This window comes from Dipodomys ordii, unplaced genomic scaffold, assembly GCF_000151885.1.
Source record: "Dipodomys ordii isolate 6190 unplaced genomic scaffold, Dord_2.0 Scaffold12, whole genome shotgun sequence".
Classification (NCBI taxonomy): domain Eukaryota; kingdom Metazoa; phylum Chordata; class Mammalia; order Rodentia; family Heteromyidae; genus Dipodomys; species Dipodomys ordii.
This window is the reverse complement of record NW_012267228.1, coordinates 18,995,927-19,013,019: the sequence shown is the minus strand read 5'-3', so window position 1 is coordinate 19,013,019 and position 17,093 is coordinate 18,995,927. Positions and strand designations below refer to the sequence as shown.

The 17,093-nt window shown below is 38.3% G+C and overlaps 1 protein-coding gene across 1 annotated transcript in view; it reads right to left on the bottom strand.

Annotated features, from left to right (window-relative positions):
- Positions 1 to 302: 302 nt before the first annotated feature.
- The window catches only part of LOC105981279 (cadherin-related family member 3), a 58,125-nt gene continuing 41,334 nt past the window's right edge, over positions 303 to 17,093 (bottom strand). Inside the window, exons 12-19 of the mRNA XM_013010370.1 lie at positions 16,128 to 16,360; positions 11,010 to 11,181; positions 9,464 to 9,705; positions 7,329 to 7,522; positions 5,912 to 5,931; positions 5,745 to 5,809; positions 3,951 to 3,999; positions 303 to 722 (exon numbers count right to left, since the gene is read on the bottom strand). Of these exons, the coding sequence (XP_012865824.1) occupies positions 583 to 722; positions 3,951 to 3,999; positions 5,745 to 5,809; positions 5,912 to 5,931; positions 7,329 to 7,522; positions 9,464 to 9,705; positions 11,010 to 11,181; positions 16,128 to 16,360 (1,115 nt within the window). The 3' untranslated portion in view covers positions 303 to 582. The remainder of the gene's footprint in view (positions 723 to 3,950; positions 4,000 to 5,744; positions 5,810 to 5,911; positions 5,932 to 7,328; positions 7,523 to 9,463; positions 9,706 to 11,009; positions 11,182 to 16,127; positions 16,361 to 17,093) is intronic.

Sequence of the window (17,093 nt, the reverse complement as noted above, 5' to 3'; positions counted from 1 at the left end):
TGACTAGACCCAAAAAAAAAAAAAAAGTAATTCCCATTGGAAAAGATGGAGGAGAATGATCAAAGAGGTGACATGAAGATGCATTGTGCCCATAATCTGACTTGTTGATTGGAAACCCCTTTGTACACCTACTTAAAAAATTTGAAGTACCTAAAATAATTCCCATTTTTGTTTTGTGGTTTGTAGTAGAATAAACAATCTAAATCACAGTCAAGAGATGTAAATTCCTTGTTTAAATTGGTTTATTCACCAAAGAGATATGAAGTCCCCACTCTGTGTCAAACATGTTTTGAGCCTACAGCAATGAGCAAATACAAAGTTTCTGACTTCTAGAAGTATACATTGAAGTGAGCAAAGGAAGACAAAGAAGGAAAGAATTAGTCTTTAATGTTCAGCAACATATATCAGAGATTCAAAGTTGACACTCTTTCAGACACCTTGAGCCAGAAGATTGCCGAAAGCTATCAGCACAGACAAAGCAGCTGACCTTAGGTCTCCAATTTAATTTCAGATAGCCAAGCAAAAACTACCTACGACAGTCATACATACAAAAATGCTATCATTTAAAGACATTGGAAAATGCTATGCTTGTGTAGGAATTTTCAAGGATGCTGACTCCTCAAAAGGATAGAGGGAATAGATGCTCGACTCCTTGTACCTGGGGGCTTTCTTCCATTTTCTAGCCCCAGTTCGGCTGTTGTATTCATACACATTCCCAGAGACTATGAGAAAAAAAACACAAGATATGGAAAAATTGAATTACAATGAATTTGGAAAGTGTTTATTCATCTCACAGTGTTTAGTGTTTATTCCATAGCCTGCCCAGTGACAAGACCAGCATCTCAAAACTTGTTCTAGAGAAGCACTAGAAGTAAAAAGAAGCAGTGTATGATTTTATGAGAATTAAAAATAATACCTTCTGGAGAATTATCTTGGAAAGAATAATACTAGATTTTGACTATCAAAGTGATTAGAATTATGTAACAGGTGTTATAGAACGAGATACAGTGGCATTTTTAAAGTATATTCAAAAATTGGTAAAAAAAAATCTGAGTAAAACTTATAGTCTGGTCCCATTGTATTACTCTAATATCATTTTCCTGGTTTGGGCAATTTGTGATAGGAAAGATGTTACCTTTAGGAAAAGCTTGGAGATAGGTACAGAGACTCTGTGCTATTCTTTTTTTTTTTTTTTTTAGTTTTTGGAAGTCTGTAGTTATTTTGAAAGTTCTTTTTTAAAAATAAAAGTCATACTATCTCCCTCTCCTTCAAGAAAACTGCCCCAGAAATAACCATAGAAATAATAAACTAAGAGTAATATCCTAGGAAGATAGGGCCTGATATAGTAGGAAGTTAACCAATTGTTGTTTAGATAACAAGGATGTAATTAACAAATAAAAAGAACAGCTGTAATCATAGTACTTACTATATGCCAGTTCCACTTAACATAGCTGAGGAGTGTTTACATAGTATTACCTACAGTATAGAAATGAGTGCTCTGAGGCACCTCCAATGCCACATCATCTGTAAGTAGTCAATCCAGAGAGCAATCTCCAGAGCCCTTAAATACCAATAAACTAAAGTAAGAGGCTATGTCCTGTGTCATATAGGGCAAAAATGCCCTATAAATTACATTGCAAGCTCTGCAGAATTTTTAATACAGGATGTTATGCCCCAGCATATATCATGAACCTTTTTATCTTCAATTTGGAATGTATGTTCCTAGCTGAGTGCTGTGGTGACTCAAAACTGTAATTCTAGATATTCAGGAGAGTGAGATCTGAGGATCTAGGATCTGGATAGGAAAGTCCATTGTGAGACGCTTATCTCCATTTAATCAACAGAAAGCCAGAAGCAGAGCTGTGGTAGAGTAAGCAAAGCAACAGCACCAGACCCTGAGTTTAAGTCCGGGTACAGTGTACATGAGCGTGTGTGTGTGTGTGTGTGTGCGCACACACACACACACACACACACACACACACAAATCATTCCTTAAGTATCATGTGAATCCTTACTGAGTTGAACTAACTTCCCCAAATCCATTAATTGAAAGGTACTTCTTTTCTACAGCATGGGGCTAGGGTGAACAACATACTACACTGAAAACCCTATACTATGCCATCATTCAGTGGTTTATTTTGGGCCTTGAGAACAAATCACTGACTCATACATCAAATATCCACGTTCAAAATAAGCACTCAGTAGTAGCTGTGCCCCTGAATTGAGAATACTAAAAGTGATGATTAGGTCAAACATTAAATTAGCAGAAAGTGGCAGTAATAACAATTCATGGTCTCTCTTGAATATGTGTGCCATTTTTTACTAGAAAATCCTAAAGCCCAGTCTTTGGTGAAATACTTTTTAGTAGGCATTGGTTGGCAAGGAGAGTCATGAGTAGTGTTAAGAATGGAAGAGTTCCTTTGTCAGAGAGCCTGGATCCTAATCGTGACTTTTCACTCTTATTGCACTGTGATTCTGGGAAAATTACTTGTCTCTCAGGTTTTTCCATGTATAAAAGGAGAGTAATAATAGTGTCTGCTTCATAAATAACTCTGAGGGACAATCATGTGAAATCATTTTAACAATCCTAAGAGTTCAATAAATGTTTGCTGTAATTTACTACCCTTAAAATATCTTGTAATAAGCTTGTGTATTTTATATGGAGAGAGAGAGAATTTTGTGTGCAAAGAATAATAATGTTAAAGTTAAATCAGGCATGTAGTGTATTATTCATAACGACCAAAAGGTGAAGTGACTTTGGTCCCAGTAATGGATGACCCATTAAACAAAATGTGATTATACATATGATGGAATATTATTCAGTGTTAAAATTAGAAAGCAATCTGACACTTGGCTGCAACATGAGTGAACTTGATGACATTATACCAAATGGAATGAGCCAGTCACAAAAGAGCAAATATTGTATGATTCTATTTATAGGAAATATCTAGTTCAGTCAAATTCATAGAGAGAGAGTAGAAAGGTGGGTGCCAGAGGCTGAGTTGGAATGGGCATTATTGTTCAATGGTAATTGAATTTCAGGAAGATGATCAGATCAAAAGGTTCTGAAATGGTGGCAAGACGAGAGAAAGATACTAAATGCCATAGAAATATAGATTTTTAAATGGTTGATGGAAAAAGTGTACTTTTCTATTATGTATTCAATATACTAAAAAATAAATATGCTAATAACTATTAAGTGCTGACAACAAGCCTGGCACATGGTCAGTACTAAATATTTATTTATTAAATACATACCATTTTCTAATTTTAGAGGGAGGCCTGCTATATAAAACATCTAATTATTCCTATAAAGAAACTACACAAAGAGGCCAAGAGATTACATCAGAGGAAGAGAAGCCTAGCTGAGTCCAGCCTACAAGCCTGTCCCCTTCAAGAAAGCAGTCTTCTGAGGTAAGCATTGTGAACCCACCAGATTAGACCAGCTGCCAGATGAATGCCACTGAAGGAACGCTACTGATAGCACATGAAGCAAAACAATTGTCCAGGTGACACCTGTTCACCATCTTGACACACAAAAGTATAAGCTATGATAAGATGGTTATCAGTCTAAACTAGTTAAGTCTTAGGGTAGTTTGGTGCACACCAGATATAAATCAGGGGCCACAATGTGTGTGTGTGTGTGTGTGTGTGTGTGTGTGTGTGTGTGTATGCAAAACCCAGGCGAATTGAACTGCATTTAAAAGTGGGCAGATTTTTCTTCTGTAGGATGTGAACATCTAGCTTCTTTTGAAGCTGCAGAATTTCAGCAACTCAGGGACTTAGTGATGGTGACATTCCCCAAGGATTAGTGGCTCTTGATGAGTCAATTGGCTCTTTCATTGGTCTCTTGCAGGTGTTCATGTATCCTGCCTAGCCCTGAAATGGTTTCTTTTAGGGAAAGTATCATGAGTAAGTAATTTGTTTAGTTTGTTATTCAAGCACCATACCTGGATCAATGGCTTCTCCATCAAACACAGTCTCATACACAATGGTTTCCTTTGAAAGAAAACACAACATTAGCAATAAAGTCAGCTATAAAATGGGTTTTGACATGTGCTGAATAGTTCAACACACAAGATGACTTCTTATAAGTTCCTCTATGTTTCTGATCTGTAGAGGGCTTGCAGCCTAGAACCAAATACTACCTGCTATTTTTTTCCCCAGGGCTGAGGACCGAACCCAGGGCCTTGCGCGCGCCGGGTGGGCGCCCTTCCGCTGGGCTAAACCCCCAGCCCCACTGCCTGCTATTTTTATCACCTCTCAATCCCATCTCCCCACCTCTATCTGCCTGCTATAACCTCTGATAATTCAGGTCCTTTTTTACTGATGTGGTCTATTGTCTTGCATAAGAGACATTATAGGTTGAAATGCACTCCTTCCTCCAAAATCATCAGTTGAAATTGTAACCCCACAGAACCTTAGAATGTCACTATATTTGAAGAGACCTTGAAAGAAATAAGGAAGACTGGCTTAGGTGGTAGTGTATCAGCTTGTGAGCAAGCATCATCAGACTTTGAGCTGAAGTCTTGATCCCCTTCCCCCAAAAGATGAAAGGACTAAGGAAGATCAAATGAGGTCATGTGGATGAGCTTTGGTCCAACATGACTAATGAATGTGACATTAGGACACTAGGTACAGACTCCCCTCACAGACACTGTGAAGACACAACAAGAAGGCAGTTATCTGAAAGCCAACACCTATTCATAAGTTGATCTTGGACACCCAGCATCCAGAACTATGAGGAATAAATCTCTGTTGTTTAAAACACCCCATCTCTAGTATTTTGCTATAATGGCACTATAAAGTTAATACAGATTATGTGGGAATCAGCTTCTTAACAGGAGAAACAGGGAAAAGAAACACAGGGAAAAAAATAAAACATCTAGGGCTGGGAAGGTGGCTCAGTGGTAGAGCGCTTGCCTTGCTTGGCCCTGGGTTCAATTCCTCAGCACTACATAAACAAAAAGAAAAAAGCCAGAAGTGGTGTTGTGGCTCAAGTGGTAGAGCGCTAGCCTTGAGCTGAAGAGCTAAGGGACAGCGCCCAGGCCCAGAGTTCAGGCCCCACGACCGGACCCCCCCCAAAAAAAAAGAAAAAGAAAAAAATAAATAAAACATCTAATCAATGTCACAGTTAATCAGGATTCAGGTAGTGATATCTTGGTATTTGCAACACAAGTAGAGAGAAAAAAAGAAAGGAAAAAAAGGAGAGATGAAGTCAAAATAATGTCCTTTCTTTTGGATGCTAATAAATCATACATTATTTGTCCCCAATTCAGCCTTATTCTGTACCCTTATTTATGGGAATTACTCAGGACTAAGCCCCCTCCAGTTTGAAGAGGGTTTGCATACTCTAGTGTACAGATTTATCACCTGCTTTTAAAAAAATCTAAGTAATCATGTCTATCACATGTATAATTTATTCCCAAATACAGTTTTTTTTATTTTTAAATAGTGGAGAATAATGCCAGATTTCTATTTGTCTAGAGGTTTTTTTTTGTTTTGCTTATATGCATTTATTTTGAGAAAAAAAATTGATTAGCCAAATTCAAATGTTGAGTTGGAAATCCCAGCTTTGCAACACACATGCATTCAGTAGAAATGATGCATTGCAATTATGGAATTTCCTTTCAGTTGGGCACATTTACCATATGCTTCTATGGAAGATGTTTTTATTGTGCAGCACTTACAGGGGACATGTTGTCTTTTCTTTCACTGTAGATGGTTCACAGAAATCTACTTACTGTTAATACTTCTAGCTTTTTACTTTTGTTTCCTGTAACAGCCTTTTCCTGTTGAGTTCTATCTCCTGTTCAAAATAAATTTTAAAAGGCAGGTGTCTGGTGAGCAGTATTTTCTAAATTCCACAATTCAAGCATAATCGTGTGATAAGCAACAATCTGTATCTTACCTGTAATATACTTGATTCCTCTGCACAGAAAGAAAATTTTATAATAATCAGTTTCATTATGTTAACACATGGCTAAAATACTACTACTAATAATAATAAAAATTTCAGCCAATAATGCATGACTAATATCACATCTACCTTACCCCAGGAAAGAATAAATGTAGTATAGGAATACTAAAATAGCCTTTATCAACCATCATCCTACCCATCTTACTGCACCAGAAATGAACTCTACTTAGTTAATGGAAATACAATTTCAGCTTTACTTTTGAAGCCATAATATTCTGTGCCCTGAAGAACATTTTGGGGTAATAATAAAAGCAGCCATATTTTCCCTCCATTTCTTTGTCCTCTCTCTCCAACTTTGGAGAGATTTAAGACAGGTCAACGTTGTGGAGAGAATGCCTGTATTCATTACCAGTCTATATTTTTTACTGTTGCCTTGCTCTCCAACACTGATCTGTGAAACTGCTTGCCTCACAAATTTGTCTAAAATATCTTCTCATAGAAAATCTGTTACAAGCTTACAGCAGTAAGCACTAATACTAACTAATTATATATACTAATACTAACACAAGCACTAATATTAACACTAACATAAACTTACTGCAGTAAGTACTGTACTGTATTAGTATTTTTCAAAGAAAGATTCCCCAAGTATTTCTGGATAAAGTAGGTTTGAGGGTCATTAGTATAAACAAAAATGCCATTGAGTTTTGTATTGTAAATATTTTGTTCATCTAAATCAATCCAATCTCTTTATCAAGGTTAGAAGGGGGATCTGATGGCACATGCTTGCGATCCTAGCACTCAGCGGGCTGAGCTAAGGTTCAGCTCAGGTTCAGTTAAGCTGATGCCAGTTTGGGCTACATAATGAGTCCCTGGAATTAAAAAAAAAAAAAAGGAGGAAACGAAGGAGGAGGGTGAGGGAAAAAAGAGGAAAGAAGGGAAAAAGAGGGAGGAAAGCAGGAAGGATAGATAGAAGGCAGGAGGGAGAAAAGGAGGAGGAAAGAAGGAAGGAAAGGAAGAGGGGAGGTGGAAGAAGGGGATGGAGGAGTAGGGAAGAGAGGGAAAGAGGGAGAGAAAGAGGAAGGGATGGAGGAAGGAAAGAAGGAAGGAAAGAAAAAAGAAGAAAGAAAAAAGAAAAAAGTTTGAAGAAATGATACAGATCTGGATGCATCATATTCATAAACTGCTTTATAAAATGGCAAAAAATAATACATATCCTACAAAATTAAGAAAAGTGAGGGAAGGGGTCAGGTGTAACAGATGGACGAGACGGTCAAAAAGGGTAATATTAATCGAGATGCACTGTAGTCATAAACTGCTTTGTTGAATAGCAACTCCCTTGTCCAGCTACTTAAAGGTAATAAAAAATATTTTTCAAAAAGAAAAAAGGAGAAAAAAAGGGCCATACCTGGGTTTGGAAACTTGCTTAGCCATTTTCTGACAACAAACTGTAATGTTTCCGTATCTCCAAAGCAGGAAACATACCCAAGAAACAAATCCAACAAAGAAAATCACCATGAGAGTGAAGATGAAAGGAATGTACCAGTCGCTGGCCTTGTACGTATTGATAGCTGTGTACACAATGGTCAGACCTTTCTTTTCCTGGGAAAATGATTTCAAGCAAACAAAGCATTAGTCCATGTGTTCAGAGAGCATCTGTTTGCCCACAGTAGCATCGGCACAGAGTCATGGTCCTAATACAAAACAGGGTCTTGACTCAGATATGCATGGTTTTATAAACACCCACTCAGAATTAAGAATGTAGCACTTGAGTTGTGCGCAATGACTTCTCTGTGATTCTAAACAGACCATTTTTGGACCGCAGATTTTTTTCATCTATAAACTCCAGAGGTTGAGCTAAGTGGCATCTGAAGCCCTTTGAAGCTTCGGTGTCCTTATTTCCTGTTCTACACACAATAAACCTCTCTGTGCAGCTTGCAAAAAGTTTGTTCCTGAGAATTAAGTATTATAACCATTTTTACTGCTGGTGATCATGGTAGAACTGATGTTTATACTAAGGGTCTCCTATTTGGTAAATTGGCCTCTACTACTTCAGCCACACACACACCAGTGTTGGGGTTTCTTTGGGGAAGTTTTGTTTTTGTTTCTGCTTTAGTTATCCTTTTGGAAAGGATCTTGTGCTTTTTGCCAGGGCTGACCTTAGACTGTGATCCTCCTACCTCTGGCCTTCTACATGACTGAGATGATAGGTATGAACCATAACACACACTCAGTTTGTTTTGGGGTTTTTGTTTTTGTTTCTGTTGGTCATGGGACTCGAACTCAGGGCCTGGCCACTGTCCCTGAGCTTTTTTGCTGAAGGCTAATACTCTACCACTTTGAGCCACAACACCATTTCTGGTTTTCTGGTGGCTAATTGGAATTAAGGGTCTCACAGACTTTCCTGCCTGGGCTGGCTATGAACCACATTCCTCAGATCTCAGCCTGCTGAGTAGCTAGTATTACAGGTGTGAGTCACTGGCACCCAGCTACATCTTGGGTTTTGAGGTGGGGTCTCAATAACTTTTTGTCTAGACTAACATCAAACTGCAGTCCCCACCTCAAAAAAAAGCTCCATCTCCATCTCAAAGGTGCTAGGATTATAGACATGAGCCATTATGTCCAGCTTCTACTCATGCTTTTATTAATGCTGCTATTTCAAAGGAAAGAATACAATAAAATAGACCGTGAAGTCTACTGGGCAGATTTCATCCTTGGGAAATTCAAGAAGCCATTCTGGAATTCTGCAGAGGCTTTTCATGTCTTTTCTCAATGATAAAATTATTGTGTCTGCTAATCTTCATGGGTTTGGGTTGAAAATTCAATGAAATGATGAATATAAAACACATAGTATAGGGTGTGGCACAGGTACCCACTACTAATTTTAGCATGGCCACTAGAGAATACTCTTATTGGTGGTAATCGTGGTGGTACCAGGGTTTGAGCTCATTGCCTCACCCCTGCTAGGCAAGTGCTCTACTATTTAGCCACATCCTCAGCCCTTCTAAGTTTTACTTTGTTTTCAGATAGGATCTTTGTATGTTGCCTCGGTTATTAGACCTTGATCTTCCTACTTCTTTACAAGTAGCTAGGATTAGATACATGTGCCACCACATCTAATAAGACCAGTGTTTCAAGGAGGAAAACTTGTAGACATTTTTAATCAATAGAATTCAAGTAGAGAGCCCTTTCAGTGGGCAGTACTTTAAGATCATCCAGATGATCATTACCTGATCAGAGATCATAATCATCATTGTCATCATCATCATCATCATCATCATCTATCTTTCTCTCTCTCTCTGTCACTCACATACACACACACACACACACACACACACACACACACACACACACACATCTGTACAATGTGGACCAGTAGCTACTAGCTTAGTGCCTAAGCAGAAATACACATCAGTAAAAGGCACTGCTCTAATGAGTATTTTGGCCTTTCTGGATGAAACTTGAATTTATAGAATATTTCCCACTCAGAGAAGCAAATTAAACTCTATAACTCTTCCATTTTTTAATACTATAACTCTTTACTTCAGCGTTGGTTGGAGGAGGTGGTGTGCTGGCTCTTATCACATGAATATCAATAATAGCAGTGCCTGTCCTGGGCTTGGTGGCTTTGCCATATTTCAGATTGTCATCGATAATATGCACCACAAGATGGTACTGCCGTCGCATATCAGCTCCAGATTCAAAGTTAAAAGGAGTCTTCACAATTAGTTTGGGAGTATTTGAACCTCGACTGGGGTCAAATCCGAAATGATGGTTCTCATTTCCTTTAAAAAGGCATAATTAAAAAGTTATCACTATTTCATAAGCTTGGAAGGGTTGCTCAAGCTCCCTTAAATTGCTATTAAAACATAGTAGATGTAAGTAAATTTTGTTGTACTCTGAGTTTCTATATGTACACGTGATTTATAATAATAACATTGAGTTTAAATAAGCAATAAATGCAGTTGGTTAGAAAAAGCTTTAAGCTAGAGTCATGAATCTCATCTTCATGTATGGCCAGCAAACTTCACACTATTATACAATTATTCTGCCTAATTGCTTCCTCTTCTTACTCAGAGCAATTTGGTTCCCATGTTCAATTTAGTCTAGATCAGTAGCAAATGAGCTAGTCAGACTACAAGTATCTATTGAGCCCCTACACAGCTTAAGTCTTCCTCATGGCTCGAGAGACATTGTTATACAGATGATACATGCAGTTCCTTTCTTTGTGGAGCTTGTTATCTAGCAAAGGGGAAAAAATATCAGCCTCATCTTTAAAATGAATTATCAGTGTGTGCTTAACTACTCTCCACACCGTTATTCTTTCTGACAAATGACAACAGAGCACTTAAATAAGTCTTTAAATAATTTACATAAGACTTTAAGTCTCTGACAAGAAATGTACTTCTTCCCTTACTTATGTAACAGTAACCCCTCCGTACATCACTTTGACAATAAAAATTTTTTTAAAAGACTTTAAGTCTAATTTTTATGCCACCTCATGATCCTTGGTAGCTTTTCTTTATAGAACTTACCACAGTTTATCATTTATAATTTGGGTACTCTTAGTGAACAAAAAATGTCATGAATACAATTGTTTTTCTTGGCTACTTTCATGTACCAGTTTCTTAGCACAGTGACCATCTTGTCCCTAATAACTGTCCTCCAGGAAAGACAAGATGGTGACTAAAGCTAGTAAGGGCCTGTGTAAATCCAACAATAATAAGATTGGTTCTCGTTAACTTGTATTAATATCATCAGATGGAACAGTGGCCACAATCTTCATCTAGCACCATGGACAGCGGACTTAGCCTTGTAATTTGTAGTATTTCCCGTGCTGATCCAAAGTTTCTCTTTGCCCAAAAAGTATCTGTGAAGTTTACTGATTCTTTAATTGCAGGAGACAAAAGAGCTCATTGGATAGGTAGGAGACAAAAGAGTGTCTTGAGGAAACTTAATGCTGCAGATATAAAATAGTCCAACCTTTTTAAACACTGTCACCTATAGGGTTGTATATTACATCTAACATGGTACAGCTCACATCAATTTGACACATGCTCTGATTAAGAGAAATAATTAAATTACCCACCAGTAGCCATCTCAAAACGCATTTCGAAATCTTGTGAATCTCTGTCATGACAGCTTAGTCTGAAGCCATTGACGTTTGTCCCCACAACAACACTGTCAAAAATGACTGCCTTATATAGATGTGGCGTGCAGACAGGCGCTTCATCATTCACATCTTCAATGTCAATGGTGACCTGTCAGCCAGGCAGTGAGAAGAAACATCACATCCACACCATGTGATCGTGTATATGCAAAATCAGAAATAAGCATCTGGGTAGAGGCATATCTTTTGGAAATATTAAATTAAAAGCCTAGAATTTCCCATTTGCAGAAATACTCCTACAGATTTGGATTCTGGCTGTCAATCAACTAGCCCTAGCTTATTATTCCTGGGTCAACTGTGACAGGCAGGGTAGCCATTAGGGAGAGCTTTAGGCTCATTAGTTGGGTCTCTGTGAAGTCCACCAATTATGCACAGAATAATAAGAGGACAGATGAAGAATAATGTCCCTGAAAACTGTGGTCCCCTGCATACTTTAAATGTCTTGCTAACTGGAAAGCATATTCTGAGTGTGTTTCTTCTACATTAGTTAAGGGACTCTTTTGTTCTATGACTCTCTCAAGCATATTTACTTTTGGTAACAATATGATTGTTCCAATCTATTGCTCTGACCTTAATTGTGGGATGCTATCAAGATTTTCTTAATTAACATACTATAAACTGGTAAAGTGTGATTTACATGGTTAAAAAAAATCAAAATATCAAGGACTTTAAAATGTCAATGATTGAATACCAGTCAGCCTAGAAAGGTTATCTTCTCATCTCTCTGATGACTAATAACTTTCTCAGCAACATGCTCAGAAGAATCCCCAGAGTCCCTACATTTGCAAGTATTATCTGTTTAAATGTTTTCTGTAATGTTTTAACCACCCAGCTAAATTCTTGGAGAGTTGTTTTTTTTCTTTAAGGTCACTTCTATAGATTGGTATCCAAACAGTGATTATAGCCTCTATATCAATTTAATATTTGATAATGTGGGATAACTGACAGGGTAAGTAAATGGACTTTAAATAGATTTCTGTGATAGAATACAAAAGGCTAGACTAGGATGTGGACTAGAAATATTCATTAAAATCCTGGGCTTGCCACTTTGGGACGCTATTTGGATACAAGCAACTTAATCTTGTTTTGCTCCACTATAAAAAGGAATCTTAATCTCTTCTCTCTTATGACTGTTGGGAGGATACATTCATCCATTCAATGAATATTAATTGAACACTTACTTCATGCATGCACTGGCCTAAATACAAAAGCCACAGTGTCAAAACAAAGTCCTTGAGCTGCAACAATTAACATTCAACTTAGATGAGGCAAAGCAACCAACATATTGACAAGTAAATACAGTAAGCATTGTCTTAAAGTAATTGGTGCCATGTAATTAAGGAGATAGAAAATAGCTAAGGGAAACCATCTTAGGAGAAGGCCATTTTTTTCTCTGACCCATTCTTCCAGTCTTTAAATCATCTTTAAGTAGTTGTACATAGAGTTGCCACCCAGCAAAGCAGTTTATGAATACAGTGCACTTTCAGCAAAGTCACCCCTTCCACCCACTCTTGCTTTGGCTTCCTGACTCCTCTATGTTTGATACACATCCTTGTAAGTTCTGTGTTCTCAGTGAAGATGCAGAGATTGATAATATCATTTTGACTTGCATAAACAATGTTGTGCAGTGATCTTTCTTCCTTCCTCCTTTTCTCACACAATACTCCATATGCTCCTTCTATGTTGCTCTTCACAGAACTAGTTTGCTATTTCCTCTTGAGGCTTGTTATTCCCCAGTAGACACTGGTCATATTTCACTTACTCATTCCTTTCAGGATGATAGATTGATTCAAATTTGCACTGTTGCCCCCCATGTCCCAAGAAGCACACACCCTTGTTAAAGATTTCATTTGGGCAGAGATAGGATGAAAGTGATACAAGCCATATAGGATGAAAAGTTCAATCATAGTGTGTTTTGTGGCTGGATTGGAGAATATAAGGAAAAGAGAGCTAGGTAGGAGCTGAGGACGAAAAGGTAGACAGGGTAGCCAGATTTAAATCTAAGGTTCTGTGGATCTTGGAAATTGTATTGAAACCTAACTAACCTCACTAGGTGTGATGGAAGACAGTGTTTCCAAGGGAGAAATCAAACATCTTCAGAAGGTACCACTGCACTTACTGTGTAAAGAACAGTGTGCAAGGTATACCAGAGGAGACAGGAACTCTACACAAAAGGATTTCAGTGTAGATTGAATAAGGGAGGTGGTGGCAGAGCCAGGGTTATTGTAGATATTGGTGAGAAGTTAAAAGGATTCAGGCTGTGTTTTGAAAGTAGACCCAGGAATAGTGGTGTATACCTAAAATCCCTGCTACTGGGATCATGAATTTGGGGCCAACCCAGACAAAGTTGTTAACGAGACTCTAACTCAAATTCAAACTTTAAAAAATAAAACAGTGCTGGAGGCTTAGGTGGTGTGGTAGAGCATTTACTTGCCTAGGAAGGCTCTGGGCACAATCTGTGGTACCCCTCTTCACATAAAGTCAGTGGAGATGAGAAAATCCACTACAGAATTAGAGAGAGAATGTAAAGTACATGACAATGATTAAGTGCCAAACTAATCTGACCTCTTTGTGCCGAGAACCTTGGGTAGGTTACTTAACTTCCAACCTTGGAATAAAATTCTTCCCCAGGAGCTGGGTATTGGTAGCTCACACTTGTAGTCTTAGCTGCTGAGGAGGGCTGAGGTCTGAGCATCACTGCTTGAAGCTAGTGCCAGCTCAGGCAGGAAAGTCCATGGAACTCTTATCTCCATTAACCACCAAAAAAATCCAGAAGTGGAGTTGTGGTGCAAGTGGTAGAGCACCACCCTTGAACAAGAAAGCCAAGAGACAGTGCCCAGGCCTTGAGGTCAAGCCCCAGTACCTGCATACACACACACACACACACACACACACACACACACACACACACACACACAAAAGTACCCCATAGAAAGAAGTTAAAGGACTAAAATCTAATTAAGAGATTATTATACTTTTCATTAAGTAATGATAATGGCAATTGCTGATGGATTCCTAAATTTTAGAAATAAAAGACCTGTATCTTCCTTTTCTAAATTTGAAAGATAAATTCACCTGTATCATCAATGTGCTTCTTGCTATACGCTTTTTAACTTCTTATGTGCCCCATTTGTATTTCTGAAGACATATGTGGTGTCTTATAATGTTCTACACCCAGAAAATGCCAAATAAATATTATTAAAAGGAAGAAAGAATATACCAATTCTTGTTTTGCCTTTAGGCAAAACATAAATTATTTTTATAAAAGACAGAGTCACTTGAAGTTTAGCGCTTTTTATTCAATCTACTTTCCCTTTTCATTTGTAACAATAGAATGATAAATGCAAGTAGTGTCATCTTATGCTACTGTGAAATCCATAAGCGTCAAGAGGAAAAACTGCCTGGGCACCTCAGAATAGAGCTCATTCTCATGGGTATCATTCCAGTGCAACTTCATCACTACAACTCAGTCTCTGTGAAAGTCATTCTAAGTGTTGATGTGAATGAGTCTGATGGTTCCCTCACAGGTACACACACAGAAAACCTAATAACTACACAAGCAAGAAACCAGGAGCTCTGTTTGGTAAGGGTAAATAAACTGTGAGTATTAGGGCAGATGGAGACTTCAGAATTCTTCACTTCTACTTCTGTCTTTTCTGCAATAACAAAACTTTCTAGTCAGTACTGACACTCACCACCTAATAAATGCAACAGCGTTCTCTCTTGATATCTTCCAACATGCTAAAATACTTTAAAGGCCCACATTTCCATGCCAAAAAATTCACCCTGACTATTTTTATTGTAAACATCATCTCTCAATGGGGTGCAGCCTAGATTTAAGAGTAGATCTATAAAACTTAGGAGTAACTTCTAGTACATGTCTTAAAACCTGCCATAATGCCTGCTCCGAATATTTAAGTGAGAATCAACTAAATCTATGCTGTTGTTTAATCTCAATAAGTGTTCCTTTCCAAATGGTTTTATAGGTTCTCCAAAAGATCACCTGAGGGGCTGGGAAGGTGGCTCAGTGGTAGAGCACTTGCTTTGCATGCCTGAGGCCCTGGGTTTGATTCCTCAGCACCACATAAGTAAGAAGAAAAAAGCCGGAAGTGACACTGTGGTTCAAGAGGTAGAGCGCTAGCCTTGAGCTGAAGAGCTGAGGGACAGCGCCCAGGCCCAGAGTTCAGGCCCCACGACCAGCAACCCCCCCAAAAAAAAGATCACCTGAATCCTTTTGGAGAATTAAATTTATTTGATATGTATGAAGAATCATAAATGTATCATACTATAAGTTTATCTTGTATATTTTTACTATAGAATGTTTATTATACACAACACATATGTACACATACACATAAAGGAACTGACAAATGGTACTCCTTGCTACTGTTTCTAATGTATTTATAAGGTAGCATGTGATTTTTTTTGTTGCTTTGTATGTCCCTCCCCTACAGTATAACCCCTGTTTTCACTGTATTTGATGCTGGTATCATTTGGGGAGGGGAAGGGATAAAACAAATTGTTTAAATAGGGATACAGGTGGACCCAGTGCAACAATGAGATGTAGATGCTGTATCAAAAGATGAACTTTACAATTTAGGTGGGGGGGAGAGGGTTGGGGGGAGAAGGGGGAGGGGGGAGGGGGAGTTCTGAGGGGGTGGAGCTGAGGAGGTGAAAGGGAAGGGATGGGAAGGGGAAACAAAGGAGGAGGCAACAATGCTTGATAAGAAATGTACTCATTATCTTGCTCATGTAACTGTAACCCCTCTGTACAGTATTTTCACAGTAAAAAACTTAATTAAAGAAAAAAGAAATTCTAAATTTATCACATCAGAATGAGAAGAGGTGGTGAGGCCTTTATTTTCAACCATGCCTCAAACTCCCAAAGTTGAAGATCCAGATATGACAAAATACTGAGAAGTAGGAGAAAGTTCTGAACTTGGTCATCTAGTGTTATAGTTCAACCACTCCCACTACAGCCAATGAAAATGTAATAGATCAGCTCTGTAGGATCAACATCTGGGTCTCTCCACTTACTGTGGTCACGGCTGTGCGAGGTTGGAGCCTGTCACAGTCCACAGCTTCCACGGTGAGGTTATATTGCTTCACAGACTCATAGTCTGGCTGTGTGGTCAGTTCAATCATTCCAGAGAGAGGGTGAATCCAGAACCTTTGTACTACCTGGGTGTCTCCATGGGTTATCTTGTAGGTCACACAGTTTCGAGGGTAGTCCTCATCGATGGCAGTCACTCGTCCAACTTTGTGGAAAGCTGCCAATAACATTTTACAAGGTTCACTCTTCTCATGCAGATGTGGTACTGTAGAATGCCTCACATGCCTTTGCTTTCCAAATAGTACCATATTTTATCAAAGGGGTAACCCAAATCCTTTTGGACAATGACATGTTTGAAGACTCAAATTCTCCATGATGGAAGACAGATTTAGAAAGAGTCCTTGGCTATCTTCAACCACTTGGCATGAATCAAATGAATTAAGTTTACAATCATGCCCTAATAATTGTGATTAGATTAATCTTAAGATTAGCATAAGATAATGGTTCACAACATAGACTGGAACTAGAATACATGGGTGCAAATTTCACCCATTACTTACTAGTATAGCATTGGATAACGTTATCATCTCTATGGATTTCAGATTGTTTCTTCAACAGCAAACTAGGAACAAAATTCCGTATCTACCCGTATCTACCACATAGAGTTGTAAGGAATGAATGAATGAGTTAAACTATACAAAACACTTACTTAGGGCAGTACCTGGTATATAGAAAATGCTAAGTAAGAATTGACCCTATCTACACACATTCTTTCATGAATTATCCCAGCATCCTAATCACATAGGAACCATGACTGTCTTCACTTAAACATAAGGAAACAAAGCCAGGTGATGCTAAGCAACCTGGTCCAAATCATGGAGCTTGTAGTGGAATAGGTAGAGCTTGTAACAGTAAGAGTCAAATCCATGTCTGCTTATTCTTCAATATAG